This window comes from Perognathus longimembris, chromosome 4 (genome assembly GCF_023159225.1).
Source record: "Perognathus longimembris pacificus isolate PPM17 chromosome 4, ASM2315922v1, whole genome shotgun sequence".
NCBI lineage: Eukaryota > Metazoa > Chordata > Mammalia > Rodentia > Heteromyidae > Perognathus > Perognathus longimembris.
The window spans coordinates 24,592,003-24,610,480 of NC_063164.1; the positions used below are offsets into that span (position 1 = coordinate 24,592,003).

General features: G+C 39.8%; 1 protein-coding gene across 1 annotated transcript in view; it reads left to right on the top strand.

Annotated features, from left to right (window-relative positions):
- The window catches only part of Dytn (dystrotelin), a 35,225-nt gene that overhangs the window by 15,669 nt on the left and 1,078 nt on the right, over positions 1-18,478 (top strand). The window contains exons 8-11 of the mRNA XM_048345739.1: positions 1,335-1,446; positions 3,005-3,153; positions 10,138-10,297; positions 13,732-14,209. Of these exons, the coding sequence (XP_048201696.1) occupies positions 1,335-1,446; positions 3,005-3,153; positions 10,138-10,297; positions 13,732-14,209 (899 nt within the window). The remainder of the gene's footprint in view (positions 1-1,334; positions 1,447-3,004; positions 3,154-10,137; positions 10,298-13,731; positions 14,210-18,478) is intronic.

Sequence of the window (18,478 nt, forward strand, 5' to 3'; positions counted from 1 at the left end):
CTAGTGGCAAGAGTGCCTGCCTCAGATACAAGAGGCCCTAGGTTCGATTCCCCAGCACCACATATACAGAAAACAGCCAGAAGCGGCGCTGTGGCTCAAGTGGCAGAGTGCTAGCCTTGAGCTGGAAGAAGCCAGGGACAGTGCTCAGGCCCTGAGTCCAAGGCCCAGGACTGGCAAAAAAAAAAAAAAAAAAAAAAAAGACAGCTAAGGCAGAAAATTCTGTGAGATGCCCATTTCCAAATAACAAGCAAAGTGCTAGACCGGAGGCACAATTCCAGTGGTAGAAAGCAAGCCGTGAGCAAGGAAGTGCAGTAAGAGCTCAAGGCTCTGAGTTCAAGACCTAGTACTGGAATACACACACACACACACACACACACACACACACACACACACACACACACACACAGTGGTCTAGGTCTTCCATAATTTAAAGCATAAGGAAATAAAATTGGGATTATTATTACTACAGATTTAAGGAGGAGAGAAGAAAACTAGAGGCTTTAGGCCATTGTTCCTAATGGGTGGACATAGGTAGGATGAAGTTCTGGGACATTGAAGCATGTAGAAATTGTACAAGGCTGTAGGGCACGATTTCGGTTCAAATGGCATCCCAGAGCTGAAATCTTCTACCACTTACTGAGCAATGGGTTATATGACTTTGTGCACGTTATTTAATCTCCCATGGATTCCATTTCCTCTTCTGTAAAATGGAAAGACACTAATATGCCAATCATAAAGAATTTCCACAGGATTCACTGCATTGGCCCACCTACACAGTGTGTAACAAGTGCTTCAAAATGTAACTGTTCCTGGAATCACTCAACACAACCTACTAGTAGTCGGCCACGTTGGAGGGATAAGAGTGGCCAAGGATTGCTTGGAGTTCATTTCACTCCATTTATATTCTCCATGCATGAATACTGGCTCATCGTATTGGCAGACTTTCAAGAGAAGCCACCTTAAATTTTGTTGAAAACTCCCAGCTAAATATCTGAGTGTGTTGTGCAACTATATTAAGTGTGGCCACAGATTTAAAAATCTCTTCTGAGGAGTGTGGCACACCATACCTTGAAGAAAGAAAATATTAGTATTTGGGTCAGAGCAGAAAGGAATAACTTAGACCTTTATACCATTTTTGTTGGATAAAAGCCAATCAACATAATGCCCTATAAATCAGAATCATTCATTGACTATCCTTATCTACTTTGAAAGAAATCTTCTGCTCCCTTGCTAGGTCAGACATTTTCTGTATGTACGAGATGTGCACCTTTGGTATGAATATGGTTCCTTTGCTCACATATTCGTAACGACATGCTTTTCATACCACCTGGCAGATACCGCTGCCGAAAGTGCCTCCACTTTGACATCTGCCAAGTGTGTTTCTTATCTGGTCTTCACAGCAAGTCCCACCAGAAGCCACATCCTGTCATTGAACATCGTGTCCAGGTAAAACTAATATAATGTATTAAGGCATTTATTTAACTAAGTCCTTATAAGAAATATTCTTTTTTTTTTTTTTTTTTTTTTTTGCCAGTCCTGGGGATTGGACTCGGGGCCTGAGCACTGTCCCTGGCTTCTTTTTGCTCAAGGCTAGCACTCTGCCACTTGAGCCACAGCGCCACTTCTGGCCATTTTCTGTATATGTGGTGCTGGGGAATTGAACCCAGGGCCTCACGTATACGAGGCAAGCACTCTTGCCACTAGGCCATATCCCCAGACCAGAAATATTCTTGTAAAAAAACACAAAACAACACCTTCCAATTCTACTTCTGTCACACTTTATAATCTTCAAGACTAACCTTAATGTCTCTCAATATAAATGTGCTTTCTTTACATCACAGATTTTAATAGAATTCTTTGAAGACAAGAAATAGCTAAATAGACTCTATTCATACCAGGGGATTAGAAAATATATGTGATGTCAGAGAAGAAAATTATTAAAAATTAGTATGAATAGGAAAGAAAGAGACTCGTATTTGGTTTTCAAAAAAAATTGCAGAGCTTCTAGTTTCTAGTGCTTTTTGGAGAAGCTTTCTTTTTTCTCACATATCTTTTCCTGAATTCTAAAGTTCAAGTATTTTTTTTCTTTAGGAAAAAGAAAAGCAATTAGAAGAACCAAGACTTTATAGCTATATTTCATCTTTGAATGTCATTTTTAAAGAGACTACATAGCAAATGAACCTAATTCTAAGAAGAAAAGGAAATAAAGTAGTACACTGGAAGCAAAACACATTCTAATCTTTCCCAGAAACAAGATTGTCTTGTTATCACTAATTTTCTATGAATCAGTTGTTTCTTTTAGTCGGCATTCTCCTCAGATGCCACATGGTGAAGGATGATTGATTGCCTTTACCAAGAACAGTTTTCCTTCATTCCCTCCTTAATGTGAATGGTCCACAAAGGGCAAGTGCCTGATCTTGCCAAATAATTTCCAGTGAGCCTTATCTTGCTGAATGACATTAATCCTGTTGAGCAGGCTTTGGGGCCTATGAGCTGAAGGCTAGGCTTTGACAGTGTTACAGTGCCACCGTGTGGCCACTTTTTTACTACATGTTAAAGTTCAAGGACTTAAGCACATTTGAATCAACTAGCCCATAGGCCTCATTTCTTTTTGGTAGTTCTTAAAGTGGGGTGACTGTAGGTGGTCCTCAAATTCTATGCCATTGTATACAGCCTTAAATTTGTGAGTTTTATTGAAATAAATTCGGTCATTATCCAGTGCTCAAAGGAATACACAACCCCAAATGTTAGCCACTGTAGTCTTACTTCTCTTCCATCCCATCCTCTAGCTTGAGATTTTACTATTACTGGGTTACCCTAAGGAAAAGGAGTTATTCAGAGACTCTGAGGCACACAATCTCGAGACCTAAGCCATGTGGAGGTTATATACACAGAAAGTGAAGAAATTTTCAGAGTAGAGAATATTTTTCCAAAACTTATAGTAGTAGATGGAGAGATGACCACACATAGATGACTCCTTTCTGAATCTTGGCCATTTCAGCAGATGTCCACAAAGGAGAACACAAAACTCCTCCTCAAGACTCTCAGAAACAGTCTGGTCCAGGGGCATTGCTGGAGAACAGAAGCTCCAGGAAGACAATGGCTGTTGGACCGGGTGACACCGAAGGACGTGGCTAACCACACACAAGCCAAGTGAGTGCCCCGCAGAACAGCAGCCCAGAAAAGCAGCATTGGATTCCACAGCCAGCACAGGGCAGAGTCACATGTTCTCTTCTTCTTCTTCTTTTTATTAAAACATTGACTTAATATTTATTACAATCTTCCTATCCTGCCCATATGTAAACTCAAATTTACTAAGCACAACTTAAGTGTACATACCTACCTTTACATCATACTTTATTGTGTTTTCTTTGATTGTACAAAGAGGTTTCAAGTCAGCATGTCAGTACATGCATCTTGACCAATGTCACCTCTTCCATCCTTATCCCTCAACTCTCCCAACCCTACCCATCCTCTCAATGTATCTAGTTCTATTTTCACGTAGGTACATTGACTATTACACCTGTATTTGCCAACCCTTCCTGTCCCCATTCATCTACCCCCGTCCCCTCACCTCAACCACACAAGTTCCAACTTCCTGGTCTTCATTTTGTTAAACTTTGTAAGTGACTTCTTTAACAGACTAACCCCATTGAAATCCTCCCCTGCATATACCATACTTTAATTATTCTCTGTGTTTATATGTACATGACTATATGTTTGCACATATAAGTTAGACCTAACTTCCATATATGAGAGAAAATATGTGTCCTTTGTCTCTATGTACCAAAAAAGGCAAATATATATATTTATATACATATATATACATATATAGTTTTAAAAATTCCAGGAGTCCCAAGTGAGATCTGACCACTCCTCCCTTATGATGAATAAACAGATGTCGTGAAAGGCAGAGAAAGGAGATTTATCACACAGTAGATAGACATGAGAAGACAGTACTTCATACACCTTTATCCAACTTCTGGGGGACAGTTGTTGGGTTCAGGTTAAATATGAAGAGTTAAGGGAATGGAATGAGAAAGGTGTGCATAGGTAAGACCATCGGGAATCCTGGGTATGGCTTGGTTTGACTATTATCTCAGTCTTTGTTCTTGGAAGGGAACAGGAGTTGTTTCTTCCACTTAAGATGTTTATCAAAGAATCTCTTTCCTGGAACCCAAGATACAGCAAAGGGACTTCTGCAGAGAATAGCTCAGACCAGAGGGCACAGATAGAGACTTGGGAGACTTTTCATAAATTCATAGACTCAGCCAAAGCATCTGTAATGTAACTTTGTTGGGGGAGGAATCTGTTGCCTTTTCCAGCTGTACTGCCAGAATCTATCCCAGGGTCTGAATAGAGCAAATGGTCACTAAATGTGTGCTAGATGGATGAAGTCAGACCACAAGTTCATTTGGGATAGATAAAGTATGAAAGAAAGACAGAAGGAATAGAGAAACCTGGAGTTGGAAGGAGATCGTGCACTGCCCTTGAGTCTGACCAGAATGTGTGGGTCTGGAAAAGTCATTTCTCCTCTCAGTGACTCACTTTGTTCACTGGATAACTTGTCGTCCCTACTCTCATAGTAGTCATTGTGGCTATCACTGGGGGAAATGCTAGAGCTATACTACACTGAAGAGTAATTAAATTTCCACGTGTTATATTCTGTCTCTTCCAGCTATAACAGAATTATTTCCCCCAAGATCATACTACAAAGTAATTTTCAATTTAGCTAGTATCTCAATGGGGTCAGAGATTCTGATTAATGTCCAATTTAGGGGAAAATGAACGTGGACTCCTACTATTTTACAATGTGATAATAGGAAAAGAATTCATCCTTGATATCTATTGGCATGGATTGATAAATTGGCATATTTGAAGTGACCATCTTCTAAGAAGTTAATGGTTATTGCCAAGTGGTCATATTGAATTTTTTCAGTGACTTAGTAAATAATCTGCATGGTAAAAAAGCTTTCTCCCATTTGATTTGGATTTAATTTACATATAATTGTTCACACTGAGAAGAATAATGCTTTCAATTACAAGAACATAATTGAAAGCTAGGTGCCAAAAATCATCACCTTTATTAAATATTTTGAAAAGTTATTACAAATATGATAGAAAATAAAATTAAAATGTTTTAAAAACAGCAGACAAAATTACTTCCATCTGCAGCTAATATAATTGTGAAGCCTCAAGAAATACCAAATAACTCCAGCAGAAACTACTAGAATTAATAGGCGTTGAGTGACGGTTATCATAAAATAAATATGCACAGATTTATAGCTTTTCAGTCTCCTTGCAATAACCAGCTAGCATTTTTTATAAAAAAAACTCATCTATAATAAATGTAAAAATTTGTTTTAAAAAGAAGCAGGGAAAAAATTTAATTAGAAATCTCATATAAGGAAAATAATATTTCATTAAGTGCAGAAACCAAGACCTGAACAAAAAGCAAAACCTGCCAAATAGCTGAGGGGGGAGACAATTACAAAAGCATGTTCGTCCTCCAAATTCTTCTATGTTGAGCCTCATTATTCACACATTCAATATTGGCAGTTTGCATACTTGCAAGATTTTATTTGTAATCCCGAATTGGTATTTAATGATCTGCACGAAGGCAAACATTTTCAGTTGCCAATATGAACACTTGCAGCTGAGGCTGCGGTGCCGCATCCAACCTGCTGGCTCTCACACTCCTCCTGCAAATGCATGTCCCTCACACGGTCCATCTGGGGTCTTGAATTGCTTATGCTTTCCCTTTTGCTAGATGGTTTCACTGTTTCCCAAAACCCTCATGTGTTATACTGAAGGCTTGTCCAGTACTTCTTAGAACAAGAAAGCATTCACTTTATTCAATCATGATGTTAGATCCATTTTATCCAAACATGTGGTACAGTCATGTGAATTCAATGACAATGACTCAAAAGCACATTTGAAATCAAGTCTAATTAAACAACAGCAAAAAAAAATGCACATCAAGTAAGGTTATAGTGATTGGTGGATGGAAACGTGGTAGACTCAGAGGTCTCCGGGAACCTAATGCTCTCTCTTCTAGGAGCTGTGGTTTTCAGTCCTTTGGTAGTTTCTAATTCAGTGTTCTAGGTAACATTAGAGGACACAACTGCTGTGGATAATAAGAAGTGATTATATGGAAAGTAAATGCCTATTGTAATTGCAATGCTTCTTAAATAGGATTAAAGAATTCTGAAGATAGGTTGAATGAAGGACTGGAGGCAGGGCTCAGATGGAACTTAGCTAGCAAGCCAAAGTCCACGAGATTAATCTCCAGTATAGGGGGGTGGGGGGTGCACCCAAGAGAAGAGGTAAGGAAGCTGGGCAGATACTAATGAGTACAGTAGACCAACCTAAGTACTGGAGAAACTTTTGAAGACTGAGTAAAGAATTTAACTTAAATTCAGAAACTGTCAGTCTTGCTCTGTTGAGAATAGGCTAAAGGGGGCAAGAGTTAAAAGCAAGCTATATAATATTTTCCTAAATCTTTAATGTTTCTACTCTCTAATCTGTTTAGAATTTATACTAGCTTCACTTTCTTTCATATAGGTAGTCATTATACCTTTTGTCTACCTAATTAAGATTCCCACTTTGTCACATCTTAAGTTCCCTTGTTCACTTGGATTCATTAATGAAATTTATAGTTTATTCTGAGATCCATATGTCCTTTCTTATAAACAATTTGGTCGTGGTGGTTGTTGACTAAGTAGGACAAAATTGCCACCACTTGAAAAAGAGGAGGCTAAAAGTGGAGTAGGTATGAGAGGGAAGGTAAATTTAGTTTGGGAAATGTGAATATTGGGATATGTCTGTGGAGATGTTGAGTAGGTAGTTGATTATTTGTATCTGGAATTTGGGAACAATTGGGTACTGGACATTGAAATGCAGGACGGTTGGCACCTGTGTAATTGTGTGATGGCCACAGAGAGAACATGAACAGAAAAGAGGTTGATCCAGCTCTGAGTCCTGTGAAACTGCATGTTACGAAGCTGGGGAAAAGAAGACGAACCAACAAGAGACACAGAGAAAGAGCGATAGATGAGGAGAAAGGAAAAGGAAGGAAGATAGATGAGCTATTTAAGCCACCCAGTCGATGGCATTTTGTTACAGTTGCCCAAGCAAAGACAGAATGAAACCACTCTGTGCTATTAGCTTAATCGCAGATGGGGTGGGAATGGAGTCCATCCCTCAGAAAGCCCAACCATTAATGATAGAAATAAGTGTACCCAGGGTTCCCACTGTGTCTTATAGAAACAATCACTGTGTCAATCAATGTGTCAAAAATAGGGCTGGGGATATAGCCTAGTGGCAAGAGTGCCTGCCTCGGATACACAAGGCCCTAGGTTCGATTCCCCAGCACCACATATACAGAAAACGGCCAGAAGCGGCGCTGTGGCTCAAGTGGCAGAGTGCTAGCCTAGCCTTGAGCGGGAAGAAGCCAGGGACAGTGCTCAGGCCCTGAGTCCAAGGCCCAGGACTGGCCAAAAAAAATAAATAAATAAATAATTGCTAGCTATGGAGTATGGAGTGTTTTGTCTTTTTGTTGTTTCCTTCTTTAATGCAATAGCCTAAGAGGGTAAGAGGCTTTAAAAATAATTTTTGAATAAGGGAATAAGACTAAATGGAGTTGTGTAAAATCAAATATACCTGACCTTCAGACGGGTCTGGGTTCTTTCAGCTATGGTATGATAAACACATGTCTGTTCTCAGAATCTACAATATGACCTGGACAAAGTGACCTGAGAGACTTTTCAGCTATCATCTCTGAATTTCTTTGCATCTAGATTGTCATGGAGAAGAGTAAATGGAATTTTCATTCCTATTATTAGTTAATTGGCTCTCTATCAACTCAACAGCCCATCTGGAAAACAGAGCAGGGGGAGGGAAACTGGGCTACTTCATTGCTATTTGGAAAAGTATTGACTTCAACATCCTATTGAATATTTTTTGAAAAAGGCTTTCCTTCATACCAGTCTTGGCCCTTAACAATGGCTCCAAACCCTAACAGGCTCTTCATCCGGGACAATGGTTTCTGTGTACCAGTGCATGGAAGGGCAAGCAGGCCAGTGAAGGCAGCAGCCACCGAGGCCTGCCTAAGTGTACGTCCAAGAAAACCCCAGGTTCCACAAGCAGATGACAGAGGCCAGTGGCCCCAGGTGAGTCCAATGGGAGAGGAGTCATCGCTAAGGCACAAGTCATTCACATAACTGTGTACGAGTGGAGCCAAGTGTTACAAGTCGTCACCTGGTCTACAAAATATTTTCAAGATATTAATGGGATCAGTGGCAAAATTTAGAAACTTATTTTTAAGAAATATTTCAATCTCCAAACTGAAGGTTTACATATTTCCTATAGAAAACTGGAAAAAAACAAACCAAAGTCTAACATACAAACTATTGTACTACTAATGTTTTCATATGTTTCATATTATTCTTTGTTTGTTTTTGTTTTGTTCTTTGCCAGTCCTGGGGCTTGGACTCAGGGCCTGACCACTGTCCCTGGCTTCTTTGTACTCAAGGCTAGCACTCTACCACTGGAGCCACAGTGCCACTTCTGGCTTTTTCTATATATGTTGTGCTGAAGAATCGAACCAAGGGCTTCATGTATAAGAGGCAAGCACTTTGCCACTATGCCATATTCCCAGTCCTCATATTATCCTTTGTACACAGTTATTTCCCTTGATCATATTTCTAAAGTGAGATCACCAGAAAGAAAGTGGGTACATTTTTAAGACTCTTCAGGCACACTGCAAACTCACCATTTCAAATTCAAACCCTGGCTCACTTCATCCTTACTAAGGTTTGCTACCACATAGTAAATTTTGTCAATTATGTGAGCAAATTAATATAAACTTGTTTGCTTTGATTTTTATTTCTCTGATTAAGAGTAAAAGAAAACAAATAGTTTGGGGGCTGGGGATATGGCCTAGTGGTGAGAGAGCTTGCCTCATATACATGAGGCCCTGGGTTCGATTCCCCAGCACCACATATACAGAAAATGGCCAGAAGTCCGGCGCTGTGGCTTAAGTGGCAGAGTGCTAGCCTTGAGCAAAAAGGAAGCCAGGGACAGTGCTCAGGCCCTGAGTCCAAGGCCCAGGACTGGCCAAAAAAAAAAAAAAGAAAGAAAGAAAGAAAACAAATAGTTTGGAAGGTATATGCATGTCTTTTCTTTCATATTTTCTTTTTATTGTTGTTTTGTGCCTGCTGCCCACCTTTACTGACCCATCAGGTTAGCTTATCCATGTATTTAAGCTTTTCGTGTTTTCCATTTGACTGACACAAACCCTTTTCTCTCTAGTGATCTTCTACTTAATTTGTAAGAACTTTTCCCATGCTCACAAGGAAACTTTCACAGTTTTATTTGCTACATCCTTGCTTTTAATTCTGAGAAATTGAAAATAGCTTAATCTTCTTTAATGGTAAGTAAGTAACCCAATAATCTATGGCATCTAGTCTATGGATACATATCATTGTAGGTTGGTATACACAAACCTGAATGCTTCTTAGTTACAGATATATACTGTATGCTAGTGCTGACGTGAAAACGTACAGGTTCTTAATAGGGCAACGGTCAGTGATTCAAAAAGCATAGTTTGCATGTGAAAGTTGTTTTGATGTTCAATATTTAAGTGAAGAGATGGCAGGTGCTGGTTAGGTAGAGGAGCTGCAAAGGACATAGCATGGGCCAGCAAGAAATTGGGTGAAGTCTGGACCTCATTCAATTTCTTCTGGCTGTGGTCTCTTGCTCATGCACACAACTGAACATAAGCTGGTTTTGAAGTACACTGTATCCTGTGGAAAACATCAGGATCATATTCTCATGGTGGATTATTGGCCATGGGGGTCTCATTTCAATTTCTTGCTTCTCTAGAGCATCGTTAGCATTAAGAGCGAACAGTGGAGGACCAGGGAATCAGTTAACGCTCTCCAAAGGGAAAGAAGGTAGGAACGACACGTGTCTACAACAGCATTGACAGCAGAAACCAGCCAGCAGCGTTCTCTCTGCTTTCATAGAACAGTTTCCACAAAGATTTTATTTTGCTCCTTTTATTTATTTAATTTAAGTTTAACTCTTGCTAGTCTCTTGTGCTTTCGAACCACTCAAGCTTGGCTTCTTTTCCAGACTTCTTCAAAAACAATTAAAGCGGTACAAGGACAAGTTGAGAGCAATATACACTTTGCAGGAAGAAAGAAATTGCAGAATTGAAACAAAGATTCATGAACTCAAAACCAACCAAGACAGTCTAAGGACCACGCTTCAGCAGATGGAGCAGGAGCTACAGGTATAAACTGTGGGTACGAGTGACCATCCGGGCTACCTGGAGGTCTGACTTGAGTCCTCCAGCCAATATTGGGCTGGAGCCCAAATCCTCACCTGCCACTGTAATCCATCGCTTCCCTTACCCTCTTCTCATAACCTAACATCCACACTCTAGTACATGCTTCCCCTTCCAGAAAGAAGCGCCCTTGAAAGACAGCAGGACTGAGTCTATTCACAAACAACAGACCAGGGCAAAGCAGTTTCGCACAGCATTGACTCTTAAACCTTTCAGTTTCAGGATCCTCTGTTCATTCTTTAAAATTTTTGAGGAATCCTGCCCCCCACCCCAAGGAACATTAGTTTTAGTGAGTTTATATATTGCTATTTGCCACAATGAAAATAAACACAGAAATGACTTGAAAATATATTGTTTGGTTAATTGAAATATAAAAGTAATAAGAATTATGCATGTAATTTTTTTGTACAGATCCTGAAGCTTGAACTCGGAGCCTGGGTGCTGTCCCTGGGCTTTTGTGCTCAAGGCTAGTGCTCTACCATTTGAGCCATAGCTCCACTTCTGGCTTTTTTGATGGTTAATTGGAGATAAGAGTCTCATGGACTTTCTGACCCCAGCTGGCTTTGAACCTTGATCCTCAGATCTCAGCCTCCTGAGTTGCAAGGCTTATAGTTGTTGAGCCACTGGCACCTACTCTATGAAATATCTTAAAACAGTAAATATATAGAAAAGCTGGGCATGATAGCACATGCTTATCTTCCCAGAACTTTGGAAATTAAGGCAAAAGGACTGGACCACATAGTAAGACCCTATCTGAAAAATATAAAACAAGGGGCTGGGAACACGCCTAGTGGCAAGAGTGCTTGACTCGTATACATGAAGCCCTGGGTTCGATTCCCCAGCACCACATATATAGAAAATGGCCAGAAGTGGTGCTGTAGCTCAAGTGGCAGAGTGCTAGCCTTGAGCAAAGAGAAGCCAGGGACAGTGCTCAGGCCCTGAGTCCAAGGCCCAGGACTGGCAATAAATAAATAAATAAATAAAAATATATAAAACAAAACAAACAAAAAATCCTAAAATCTGAGGACGTATTTCAATGTTAGAGTGCTTACCTACTAGATACAAATCGGACTCCGATTTTGTTGGCAATATTTTACATTTACAAACCTTTTTAATGACTGGCATCATGAAAAAGCCAAATTTTCAAAAACTGCTCAAGAAATAAATCTGTGGCAGGATGTTTTGATAGAAAGCATGTGAAAAAATTTGACTTCACATAGATTTGCCATTGAAAAACAAGGATATTTTCCTAACCTTTCAGATACCTGTGGTCCCAGCACTTGATCTCAGGGCTCCACACTTGCTAAGCAGGTGCTCTAACACTTGAATCATATCCCCATCCTTCTCTGATCTAGTGATTTTTTTCAGAGAGCATCTTATGCTTTTTGTCTTGGGTTAGCCTTGTACTTCCATCCTCCTCCTACCAATACCCCCTGTTTCAGTCACCTCGGCATTTTCCACAGGCATGTCCAGCTTGCTGATTAAGATAGGGCCTTGTTCACTTTTGTGCCCACATTAGCCCCCGAGCCACAATCCTCCTGATGTCTATTTCTTGAACAGCTATGTTTACAGGCATGAGCTACCACACATCACTTTTATTTGATACTCTCCTAATATATATATATATATATATATTTTGGCCAGTCCTGGGGCTTGGACTCAGGACCTGAGCACTGTCCCTGGCTTCTTTTTGCTCAAGGCTAGCACTCTGCCACTTGAGCCACAGCGCCGCTTCTGGCCATTTTCTGTATATGTGGTGCTGGGGAATCGAACCCAGGGTCTCATGTATATGAGGCAGGCACTCTTGCCACTAGGCCATATCCCCAGCCCCTCCTAAAATATTTTTAAAAATAATATTCTCTTAAAGGGGAGCTGCAATGTGGGATCCGAAACTCTGTGTGTCATTAAAATCCAGAGTCTAGTACACTGTTCGAATGATTCAACCCAGGATTCATTTTGTCACACTTATTAGTCTTGTTGAAAGATACTGGCTTACTGAGCTAAGCGGAACAGCCTAAGGCTCATTCATTTTATTTGAAAAAAAAATTCGCATTCATTTGTGTTACAACTCATTTTTTCAGAAGTGCTTAGGAATTGGAAAGTCATCAAGCATATAGTTATGCATGCAAGTTTTCTAACAGTACAATTTTAGCTTTGAACTTTAAATGTCACAGTAGGCAATAACGATACTTCATTGTTTTCTTTGCAGTGATATTCTCATTCTCCTTGCATTTTTTCAGAAAATACTTGACAAATACCCAACTCTGAACAGCCATGGACTAACCACCATTTTGTGGCACAAAAAAAAAAAAAGGCTGTACTTACCTTGCAGTATGCATCTGAAGTGATTTTTTCACACTTTCATCACACACAATATTAAAAAGGCATGGACTAATGTTATTTTTTCACAGTACTGGGGTTCTGAATACAACATTTTATGCTTGGTAGACAGGCACTATTTCATTTAAGCCACCTCTACAGCCATTTTTTGCTTTCCAAATAGAGTTTAACACTTAGGCTCAAGCTGCCTGGACCACGATTTTCCTATTTATGCTTCCTTCATAACTGGAATAGCAGGTGTGCATCAGGCCCAGCTTCTATTGGGGTCTAAATAATTGTTGTCCAGGCTGGTCTTGAACTGTAATCTTCTTTATCTTATTAGCAAGCTGTCTTTTTTTTTTAACAGATATGTGATTACATAAAGTCATCCTATCATTAGTTATCTGTCTTTTCTTAATACTGGTATATGATGACAAAGTCTCTTGTTGCTTAGTGCTATGTGTTGAGGCTGTCTAACTTTCTGTTCAGATGCCAACAGCTGTTCTTGCTGTTGATTTGGTATCAGGAATGTATGCACAAATGCAACGAACAGTCAAATGACATCAAGCCCTTAGAAGAGTAACTTCACAGACTTCTAAAAGGCCTGAGGGGACTCCAAAGTCTGTGGACCACACTTTAACATGGAATGTAACCCTAGATTTTATTTATGCCTTTGGCTTCTTATGAACCCTGCCTCAGCATGCCCACTAGACAGATCACTGGAAGTGAGCTTATTGAAATAATTTTTAACTACCAAGTCAACCTATGTTTTCATAAATTCCTGATGATACTATTAGAACCTAGGCTTTGGGAGCCCTTGAATTTTTTTCATTGTTGTTTGTGATTATTCCTTGAGCAATTTTACAGCCTGAATTGTTCCAATTCTTGGAGAGAGTTTAAGGTGACTACTGAAGTAAAAGCATCAAGTAAAATCAGTGACATATTTCGAGAGAAAAAAGAAATATGTGGCCTTAGCATCTCCTGTTGGAACATTGAAATTTAATACGTTTATGAAAAAGTAAAATAAATATGTCTGCCTAAACAAGATTTTCTTTGCCCAGGCCATATTACTACCACACCACCCCTCGTCCTCCTGTCAAAACATTGTGTGCAAAGCCAGCCATTCTTCATCTAATAGGATTTGGAAGGGAGGAGAACCTCCCCAGATGAAGAATGCCTCTGAACGCAGTCCAGAATGGGAACCGGTTCTGAACTCTGCGGTGATTGACGAAAGTCACAGAAGTCAAGCACATGCAGAGTCGTCTCTGTCACATACAGAACCACCGAAGAACACCATGCAAAGCACCGAGGCACACAGCCACCCACAAAAGATGCCAAAGGAAATCCCAAGCTTTCTGTCTAGTTGTCAGAAGGAAAGGCTGCAAATTCCCCCTGCTGAAATGAGCACAGCTGCCCTGGCACCTGAAGAAAGGAAAGAGATAGTTAGCATCCGAGAGAGGGAGAATGAACAAGATGGGGAAGAACTGCAAGACCTATTGTCAAAGCTCCTGGAGGCCTTCAATCCTGAAACGATGCCAGGTAAGATTTTCACATTCAGAGAAGATAGTGATGGCCAGGGAGCAGAGCCTCCTTTTAAGACACGGGGTTCCACAGCACTAGTCCAGTGGCTGTGTTTTATCTAGTGGATAACAGAGTTTTGAATTTTTTGGGCATGCATAGCATCTCTGAACTTGACTCCTGCTATTGACCGATTCACAAGGATAATGTGAGCATTAAAGGTGCTGAACCATGCAAGGCTTTGGTAGAACTCCTGGTACGTGGTAAACATGAGATTATTGTTATCAGTAATCTTAAATCATATATAATTAAGCAGCACAATATCACCATTTAAAAACAGGAATGATGATGATGCTCTCTTTGCAAAGGAGAAGGGATTGAGGTATTTTATATCATAAGTAGTACATCATTATCATCGTCTTCATAAGCCATGATTCACTGATAATGTCAGGAGGCCTTTTGAAACAATCATTTGCTCTAGCAATTTCTTCTATTTTGAAATGACATTGTCCTATTCCTCTCAAGTATATGTATGTATATGTATATACCTGTATGTACAATAACATACATATGATCGTTTATGTTGTAGACTTTGATTTATCTAAAGATGGGAAAAATAGAGGATTATATTATCATGTTTCTACATTAGAGGGAGCCTTCTCAAAATATTTAGGAGTTGTTGTATGCATTTTATAGCACTACCATAACAAAGTACAACAGACTAGGTGACTTAAGTAAAAGGAAAGGAGGAAGATAGGAAAAGAGGGAGGGAAGGAAGGAGGAAAGGAGGGAGGGAGGGAGGGAGGGAGGGAGGGAGGGAGGGTAGAAGGAAGGAGGAAAGAAGGAAGGGAGGGAGGGAGGGAGGAAGCAAGGAAGGAAGGAAGGAAGGAAGGAAAGAAGGGAGGGAGGGAGGGAGGGAGGGAGGGAGGAAGGAAGGAAGGAAGGAAGGAAGGAAGGAAGGAAGGAAGGAAGGAAGGAAGGAAGGAAGGAAGGAAGGAAGGAAGGAAGGGAGGGAGGGAGGGAGGGAGGGAGGGAGGGAGGAAGGGAGGGAGGGAGGGAGGAAGGAAGGAAGGAAGAAGGAAGGAAGGAAGGAGGGAGGGAGGGAAGGAGGAAGAAAGGAAGGAAAATAGGAAGGAAGGGAGAAGGAAAGAGGGCAGGAGGAAGGAGGAAGGAAGGGAGGGAGGTTAAACTGTCTGGAGTTAAACACACCAGCTGTATTCCAGTAGAGCCCATTCTAGTGACCTCATTTTCACTTAATCGCCTAATGTAGTACCTTCTGAGGTACTGAGTTGAAGACTTCATGATATAAATTTGAGGCTGGAAGGGAAACATTCAGCCATGATAGTTGGAGACCTATGCGTTGGTCATATATTTAATGTTAGTTTTATTTTGAATCTAGTATATCCAAGTCAATGAAGCTCTATAGTAAATGGAGCTAGAGTTATAGTCTTCTCATTAGAGGAAATGAATCTACACAGATGCTAGAAGTATGCTCAATTTGTCTGTGACAAAGACAGGATGGGAACGCCTTGTGCTGGATTCTTAAGTCCACATAGAATTCCACGCATTATATTTCCATCTAAACATTCTTGGGGCCATGATGAGTCTCCAAAGCAAAGTCAATATCCACTTGACCTTTTTAAGAAAAGTTCATGTAAAAATTCACAGAAAACTGGATTTGTTAGGAAATATTTTTAGTCCTTGACATCTTCACTTTGTCCTGATGTTCAGGTTGTTTTTCTGACAAGTTGATGAAAATTGCTGATTTTTGACATTTTGGTTGGTTCAGCTCTCGCAGATGTAGTGGTTATAGTGTACTTTAAAAAACAACACTCATTATAGACTAGGTCTAATACTCCCTTATGGCACATTTGGAAGACAGTATCTTAACCTTTAATACCTAGAGGTTAAAGCTTGATGTATATTTTAAGTGCCTTTGTCGGTCTTTGTATACAAATATGTCTATATTGTGTATACATGCGCCATTGCGTTATTAAAAGGAAAATTGCAAAAGAAGGTAAAAGGTATTTCTAAATCCAGATGGTGTGGTGGTGCATAAATTCACAATTGGTATTATTCAGTCTTTTAATTAGTCACCTCTATTTTCACTTATCATCTCAACAGAACCTTTGAGATGCTTCTTCAGAAAGTATAAATTATGGGCTGGGAATATGGCCTAGTGGCAAGAGTGCTTGCCTCGTATACATGAAGCCCTAGGTTTGATACCACAGCACCACATATATAGAAAATGGCCAGAAGTGGTGCTGTGGCTCAAGTGGCAGAGTGCTAGCCTCGAGCAAAAAACAAGCCAGGGACGTTGCTCAGGCCCTGAGTTCAAGGCCCAGGACTAGCAAAAAAAAAAAAAAAAAAAGAAGAAGAAGAAGAAAATATAAATTACTACACAAATGTACATACCATTCAACAGATATTTGTTTTTAGTATTTAAAGTTATAATCTCCCTTTTTGCGTTAGGCTTATTTTTTGAAGCCTTGAAGCATAAGCATGAAGGTCTATATGAGTTTTTATGATTAGTGTCTACATGATCTATCATTACTCATCCAAATATTTCTAGTTAAACTTGGATCCTTATTATGTGATTGTTTTCAAACTTCACTTAATCAGTGGTAACATGTGTTATAAAATATACTCCAGATTTTATGCATAATCTATGTGATGGCCACGCTGGTGTGGAGATGGAAAGTGAAACAAAGAAGATGAAGATCTTTTTACCTTTGTTTACTACATTATTTACCTTGGGAGCACCAGACAGCAGAAGGAAGTTTCTGATTGCTTTAGTATTCCAGCTTTCTTCACATTTTTACTTTTGGAGAACTATTGGGGGAAAAAATAGAAATATCTACTATTTACAAAACACTGAGATTTACTTAGTGTCGATATAGTCACCCAGACTGGAGTAATCACACAGTACATAAAGAAAGCAGGAGGGGCTGGGAATATGGCCTAGTGGCAAGAGTGCTTGCCTCATATAATGAAGCCCTGGGTTTGATTCCACAGCACCACATATATAGAAAATGGCCAGAAGTGGTGCTCTGGCCCAAGAGGTAGAGTGCTAGCCTTGAGCAAAAAGAAGCCAGGGACAGTGCTCAGTCCCTGAGTCCAAGCCCCAGGACTGGCCAAATAAAAGCAAGAATTCCAACATTGGTAGAAAGGTTTGAATAAAAAAGCAAATAGAAATTTTGGAACTGAAAAGTTATACATATACACAATAGCTGAAGAGTACATTTCCATAGAAGGGTTCAGCAGTATTTTTTAATCACTCAAGGCTGAGAATACTATCTTTTTCACTTTTATTTTTTGGTAGATTGTGGTGTTTGAACTCAGGGCTTGGGCATCACCCCTGGGTCTCTTTGTGCTCAAGGCTAGCATTCTACCACTTGAGCCACAGTACTAGTTTTAGAGTGGTTAATTAGAGATAAAACTCTCATGGGGACTTTTCTGCCAGGGCTGACTTTGAACCACGATCCTCAGATCCAAGCCTCCTTAGTAGCTCAGATTACAGGTGTAAGCCACCAGCATACAGCTGAGAATTCTATCTTAAAATAAATTTTTATTCAGGCTACAGAGAATGACTTATTCAAGGTCTCCATGACACTAGAGCTGTGTTAGAGAATTATGTACTAAAGATGCATCATTTCCTCTCCTATTCATCCAAAAATAGTATGCACGGAGTCACAATGGTCATCATATAGCTAAAAGCTATGTAACTAACATAACGATCCTTTCCATATTTTCATTTCCTATGATCTATTTGTATCAACTACCCAACTAACATAACATTACATGTTTATAATAAATTAAAATTCTGAAGTGCAATTTTTCTAAAAGCAAATTGATCTGTCACTACCCACTGCAACTGGGGACAAGACAGTAACGGACACCAGACTGTAGAATTGAGTTTTGGGGGCACCAGAGGCCTGAAGCCTTCCTCCAACTTCAGGTGCCCTGAGTCAATTTTACAGGGTATTTATTGAGTAGGATACAGGGGTGTACATGCAGAATGTGAGATCACAAATTCCTTGAAGTCACAAGTACCAATAACCTAGTATAATCTTAATCTCTATCCTTGAAGTCACAAGTACCAATCATGTGGTATAGTCTTACTCGATAAATAACCTATCTTAAGAAGTAGTTGTAAGCAGTAAATTACTTATAGTTAGCATAGATTATTTTCTATCCCCAAGCTCCCAGAAAGTTTGGAGTGGAATTAGCTTCCACCCATGATAGAAATCTGAATTCCCCTCAAGCCTGGGCTGATTGACCATTTCAGGA